The 7,500-nt window shown below is 27.5% G+C and overlaps 1 protein-coding gene across 1 annotated transcript in view; it reads left to right on the forward strand.

Annotated features, from left to right (window-relative positions):
- The window catches only part of dlg4b (discs, large homolog 4b), a gene marked incomplete at its 3' end in the record, with an annotated part of 66,781 nt that overhangs the window by 55,837 nt on the left and 3,444 nt on the right, over positions 1 to 7,500 (forward strand). Inside the window, exon 18 of the mRNA XM_079802652.1 lies at positions 21 to 122. Within this exon, the coding sequence (XP_079658778.1) occupies positions 21 to 122 (102 nt within the window). The remainder of the gene's footprint in view (positions 1 to 20; positions 123 to 7,500) is intronic.

Raw genomic sequence — 7,500 nt, forward strand, 5'->3', positions numbered from 1 at the left:
TGTCATTTCCTGTCCTGCAGTGCACTACGCGCGTCCAGTCATTATCCTCGGGCCGAGCAAAGACCGCGTCAATGACGATCTGCTCTCCGAGTTCCCGGACAAGTTTGGCTCCTGTGTCCCGCGTAAGACTTCCCAATTCAGTTCAATTTAATTCAATTCAGTTCAATAACAGTGTCAATGTTACAAAGTTCATCAATTATGAAACAAATTCAGTTCAGTTCAGTTCAATTTGATTCAATTCAGTTCAATTTAATTCAATTCAGTTCAATTTGATTCAATTCAGTTCAATAACAGTGTCAATGTTACAAAGTTCATCAATTATGAAACAAATTCAGTTCAGTTCAATTTGATTCAATTCAGTTCAATAACAGTGTCAATGTTACAAAGTTCATCAATTATGAAACAAATTCAGTTCAGTTCAATTTGATTCAATTCAGTTCAATTTGATTCAATTCAGTTCAATAACAGTGTCAATGTTACAAAGTTCATCAATTATGAAACAAATTCAGTTCAGTTCAATTTGATTCAATTCAGTTCAATAACAGTGTCAATGTTACAAAGTTCATCAATTATGAACCAATTCAATTCAGTTCAATTTGATTCAATTCAGTTCAATTTGATTCAATTCAGTTCAATAACAGTGTCAATGTTACAAAGTTCATCAATTATGAAACAAATTCAGTTCAGTTCAATTTGATTCAATTCAGTTCAATTTGATTCAATTCAGTTCAATAACAGTGTCAATGTTACAAAGTTCATCAATTATGAAACAAATTCAGTTCAGTTCAATTTGATTCAATTCAGTTCAATAACAGTGTCAATGTTACAAAGTTCATCAATTATGAAACACATTCAATTCAGTTCAATTTGATTCAATTCAGTTCAATTTATTTGATTCAATTCAGTTCAATAACAGTGTCAAAGTTACAAAGTTCATCAATTATGAAACCCATTCAATTCAGTTCAATTTGATTCAATTCAGTTCAATTTGATTCAATTCAGTTCAATTTATTTGATTCAATTCAGTTCAATAACAGTGTCAATGTTACAAAGTTCATCAATTATGAAACACATTCAATTCAGTTAAATTCAGTTCAATTTATTTGATTCAATTCAGTTCAATAACAGTGTCAAAGTTACAAAGTTCATCAATTATGAAGCCCATTCAATTCAGTTCAATTTGATTCAATTCAGTTCAATTTGATTCAATTCAGTTCAATTTGATTCAATTCAGATTAATAACAGTGTCAATGTTACAAAGTTCATCAATTATGAAACCAATTAAATTCAGTTCAATTTGATTCAATTCAGTTCAATAACAGTGTCAATGTTGCAAAGTTCATCAATTATGAAACCAGTTCAATTCAGTTCAATTTGATTCAATTCAGTTCAATAACAGTGTCAATGTTACAAAGTTCATCAATTATGAACCAATTCAATTCAGTTCAATTTGATTCAATTCAGTTCAATTTGATTCAATTCAGTTAAATTTTATTCAATTCAGATTAATAACAGTGTCAAAGTTACAAAGTTCATCAGTTTTGAAACAAATTCAGTTCAGTTCAATTTGATTCAATTCAGTTCAATAACAGTGTCAAAGTTACAAAGTTCATCAATTATGAAACACATTCAATTCAGTTCAATTTGATTCAATTCAGTTAAATAACAGTGTCAATGTTGTAAAGTTCATCAATTATGAAACACATTCAATTCAGTTAAATTTGATTCAATTCAGTTCAATTTGATTCAATTCAGTTCAATAACAGTGTCAATGTTACAAAGTTCATCAATTTTGAAACAAATTCAGTTCAGTTCAATTTGATTCAATTCAGTTCAATAACAGTGTCAATGTTACAAAGTTCATCAATTATGAAACCAATTCAATTCAGTTCAATTTGATTCAATTCAGTTCAATAACAGTGTCAATGTTGCAAAGTTAATCAATTATTAAACACATTCAATTCAGTTCAATTTGATTCAATTCAGTTCAATAACAGTGTCAATGTTATAAAGTTCATCAATTATTAAACACATTCAATTCAGTTCAATTTGATTCAATTCAGTTCAATAACAGTGTCAATGTTACAAAGTTCATCAATTATGAAACCAATTCAATTCAGTTCAATTTGATTCAGTTCAGTTCAATAACAGTGTCAATGTTGCAAAGTTCATCAATTATGAAACAAATTCAATTCAGTTCAATTTATTTGATTCAATTCAGTTCAATAACAGTGTCAATGTTACAAAGTTCATCAATTATGAAACAAGTTCAGTTCAATTTGATTCAATTCAGATTAATAACAGTGTCAATGTTGCAAAGTTCATCAATTATGAAACCAATTCAATTCAGTTCAATTTGATTCAATTCAGATTAATAACAGTGTCAAAGTTACAAAGTTCATCAATTTTGAAACAAATTCAGTTCAGTTCAATTTGATTCAATTCAGATTAATAACAGTGTCAATGTTGCAAAGTTCATCAATTATGAAACCAATTCAATTCAGTTCAATTTGATTCAATTCAGATTAATAACAGTGTCAAAGTTACAAAGTTCATCAATTTTGAAACAAATTCAATTCAGTTCAATTTGATTCAATTCAGATTAATAACAGTGTCAAAGTTACAAAGTTCATCAATTTTGAAACAAATTCAGTTCAGTTCAATTTGATTCAATTCAGTTCAATAACAGTGTCAAAGTTACAAAGTTCATCAATTATGAAACACATTCAATTCAGTTCAATTTGATTCAATTCAGTTAAATAACAGTGTCAATGTTGTAAAGTTCATCAATTATGAAACACATTCAATTCAGTTAAATTTGATTCAATTCAGTTCAATTTGATTCAATTCAGTTCAATAACAGTGTCAATGTTACAAAGTTCATCAATTTTGAAACAAATTCAGTTCAGTTCAATTTGATTCAATTCAGTTCAATAACAGTGTCAATGTTACAAAGTTCATCAATTATGAAACCAATTCAATTCAGTTCAATTTGATTCAATTCAGTTCAATAACAGTGTCAATGTTGCAAAGTTAATCAATTATTAAACACATTCAATTCAGTTCAATTTGATTCAATTCAGTTCAATAACAGTGTCAATGTTATAAAGTTCATCAATTTTGAAACAAATTCAGTTCAGTTCAATTTGATTCAATTCAGATCAATAACAGTGTCAATGTTACAAAGTTCATCAATTATGAAACCAATTCAATTCAGTTCAATTTGATTCAGTTCAGTTCAATAACAGTGTCAATGTTGCAAAGTTCATCAATTATGAAACAAATTCAATTCAGTTCAATTTATTTGATTCAATTCAGTTCAATAACAGTGTCAATGTTACAAAGTTCATCAATTATGAAACAATTTCAGTTCAATTTGATTCAATTCAGATTAATAACAGTGTCAATGTTGCAAAGTTCATCAATTATGAAACCAATTCAATTCAGTTCAATTTGATTCAATTCAGATTAATAACAGTGTCAAAGTTACAAAGTTCATCAATTTTGAAACAAATTCAGTTCAGTTCAATTTGATTCAATTCAGATTAATAACAGTGTCAATGTTGCAAAGTTCATCAATTATGAAACCAATTCAATTCAGTTCAATTTGATTCAATTCAGATTAATAACAGTGTCAAAGTTACAAAGTTCATCAATTTTGAAACAAATTCAGTTCAGTTCAATTTGATTCAGTTCAGTTCAATAACAGTGTCAATGTTACAAAGTTCATCAATTATGAAACCAATTCAATTCAGTTCAATTTGATTCAGTTCAGTTCAATAACAGTGTCAATGTTGCAAAGTTCATCAATTATGAAACAAATTCAATTCAGTTCAATTTATTTGATTCAATTCAGTTCAATAACAGTGTCAATGTTACAAAGTTCATCAATTATGAAACAAGTTCAGTTCAATTTGATTCAATTCAGATTAATAACAGTGTCAATGTTGCAAAGTTCATCAATTATGAAACCAATTCAATTCAGTTCAATTTGATTCAATTCAGATTAATAACAGTGTCAAAGTTACAAAGTTCATCAATTTTGAAACAAATTCAGTTCAGTTCAATTTGATTCAATTCAGTTCAATAACAGTGTCAATGTTGCAAAGTTCATCAATTATGAAACCAATTCAATTCAGTTCAATTTGATTCAGTTCAGTTCAATAACAGTGTCAATGTTGCAAAGTTCATCAATTATGAAACCAATTCAATTCAGTTCAATTTGATTCAGTTCAGTTCAATAACAGTGTCAATGTTGCAAAGTTCATCAATTATGAAACAAATTCAATTCAGTTCAATTTATTTGATTCAATTCAGTTCAATAACAGTGTCAATGTTACAAAGTTCATCAATTATGAAACAAGTTCAGTTCAATTTGATTCAATTCAGATTAATAACAGTGTCAATGTTGCAAAGTTCATCAATTATGAAACCAATTCAATTCAGTTCAATTTGATTCAATTCAGATTAATAACAGTGTCAAAGTTACAAAGTTCATCAATTTTGAAACAAATTCAGTTCAGTTCAATTTGATTCAATTCAGTTCAATAACAGTGTCAATGTTGCAAAGTTCATCAATTATGAAACCAATTCAATTCAGTTCAATTTGATTCAGTTCAGTTCAATAACAGTGTCAATGTTGCAAAGTTCATCAATTATGAAACCAATTCAATTCAGTTCAATTTGATTCAGTTCAGTTCAATAACAGTGTCAATGTTGCAAGGTTCATCAATTATGAAACAAATTCAATTCAGTTCAATTTATTTGATTCAATTCAGTTCAATAACAGTGTCAATGTTACAAAGTTCATCAATTATGAAACCAATTCAATTCAGTTCAATTTGATTCAATTCAGTTCAATTTGATTCAATTCAGTTCAATAACAGTGTCAATGTTACAAAGTTCATCAATTTTGAAACAAATTCAGTTCAGTTCAATTTGATTCAATTCAGTTCAATAACAGTGTCAATGTTACAAAGTTCATCAATTATGAACCAATTCAATTCAGTTCAATTTGATTCAATTCAGTTCAATTTGATTCAATTCAGTTCAATAACAGTGTCAAAGTTACAAAGTTCATCAATTATGAAACACATTCAATTTAGTTCAATTTGATTCAATTCAGTTCAATTTATTTGATTCAATTCAGTTCAATAACAGTGTCAAAGTTACAAAGTTCATCAATTATGAAGCCCATTCAATTCAGTTCAATTTGATTCAATTCAGTTCAATTTGATTCAATTCAGTTCAATTTATTTGATTCAATTCAGTTCAATAACAGTGTCAATGTTACAAAGTTCATCAATTATGAAACACATTCAATTCAGTTAAATTCAGTTCAATTTATTTGATTCAATTCAGTTCAATAACAGTGTCAAAGTTACAAAGTTCATCAATTATGAAACCAATTCAATTCAGTTCAATTTGATTCAATTCAGTTCAATTTGATTCAGTTCAGTTCAATTTGATTCAATTCAGATTAATAACAGTGTCAATGTTACAAAGTTCATCAATTATGAAACCCATTCAATTCAGTTCAATTTGATTCAGTTCAGTTCAATAACAGTGTCAATGTTGCAAAGTTCATCAATTATGAAACAAATTCAATTCAGCTCAATTTATTTGATTCAATTCAGTTCAATAACAGTGTCAATGTTACAAAGTTCATCAATTATGAAACAAGTTCAGTTCAATTTGATTCAATTCAGATTAATAACAGTGTCAATGTTGCAAAGTTCATCAATTATGAAACCAATTCAATTCAGTTCAATTTGATTCAATTCAGATTAATAACAGTGTCAAAGTTACAAAGTTCATCAATTTTGAAACAAATTCAGTTCAGTTCAATTTGATTCAATTCAGTTCAATAACAGTGTCAATGTTGCAAAGTTCATCAATTATGAAACCAATTCAATTCAGTTCAATTTGATTCAGTTCAGTTCAATAACAGTGTCAATGTTGCAAAGTTCATCAATTATGAAACCAATTCAATTCAGTTCAATTTGATTCAGTTCAGTTCAATAACAGTGTCAATGTTGCAAGGTTCATCAATTATGAAACAAATTCAATTCAGTTCAATTTATTTGATTCAATTCAGTTCAATTTGATTCAATTCAGTTCAATAACAGTGTCAATGTTACAAAGTTCATCAATTTTGAAACAAATTCAGTTCAGTTCAATTTGATTCAATTCAGTTCAATAACAGTGTCAATGTTACAAAGTTCATCAATTATGAACCAATTCAATTCAGTTCAATTTGATTCAATTCAGTTCAATTTGATTAAATTCAGTTCAATAACAGTGTCAAAGTTACAAAGTTCATCAATTATGAAACACATTCAATTCAGTTCAATTTGATTCAATTCAGTTCAATTTATTTGATTCAATTCAGTTCAATAACAGTGTCAAAGTTACAAAGTTCATCAATTATGAAGCCCATTCAATTCAGTTCAATTTGATTCAATTCAGTTCAATTTGATTCAATTCAGTTCAATTTATTTGATTCAATTCAGTTCAATAACAGTGTCAATGTTACAAAGTTCATCAATTATGAAACACATTCAATTCAGTTAAATTCAGTTCAATTTATTTGATTCAATTCAGTTCAATAACAGTGTCAAAGTTACAAAGTTCATCAATTATGAAACCAATTCAATTCAGTTCAATTTGATTCAATTCAGTTCAATTTGTTTCAAATCAGTTCAATTTGATTCAATTCAGATTAATAACAGTGTCAATGTTACAAAGTTCATCAATTATGAAACCAATTCAATTCAGTTCAATTTGATTCAATTCAGTTCAATAACAGTGTCAATGTTGCAAAGTTCATCAATTATGAAACCAGTTCAATTCAGTTCAATTTGATTCAATTCAGTTCAATAACAGTGTCAATGTTACAAAGTTCATCAATTATGAACCAATTCAATTCAGTTCAATTTGATTCAATTCAGTTCAATTTGATTCAATTCAGTTCAATTTGATTCAATTCAGATTAATAACAGTGTCAAAGTTACAAAGTTCATCAATTATGAAACACATTCAATTCAGTTCAATTTGATTCAATTCAGTTAAATAACAGTGTCAATGTTGTAAAGTTCATCAATTATGAAACACATTCAATTCAGTTCAATTTGATTCAATTCAGTTCAATAACAGTGTCAATGTTGCAAAGTTCATCAATTATGAAACCAGTTCAATTCAGTTCAATTTGATTCAATTCAGTTCAATAACAGTGTCAATGTTACAAAGTTCATCAATTATGAACCAATTCAATTCAGTTCAATTTGATTCAATTCAGTTCAATTTGATTCAATTCAGTTCAATTTGATTCAATTCAGATTAATAACAGTGTCAAAGTTACAAAGTTCATCAATTATGAAACACATTCAATTCAGTTCAATTTGATTCAGTTCAGTTCAATAACAGTGTCAATGTTACAAAGTTCATCAATTTTGAAACAAATTCAGTTCAGTTCAATTTGATTCAATTCAGTTCAATAAC

Source organism: Gobio gobio (assembly GCF_949357685.1).
Source record: "Gobio gobio genome assembly, chromosome: 21".
NCBI classification, from domain to species: Eukaryota; Metazoa; Chordata; class Actinopteri; order Cypriniformes; family Gobionidae; genus Gobio; species Gobio gobio.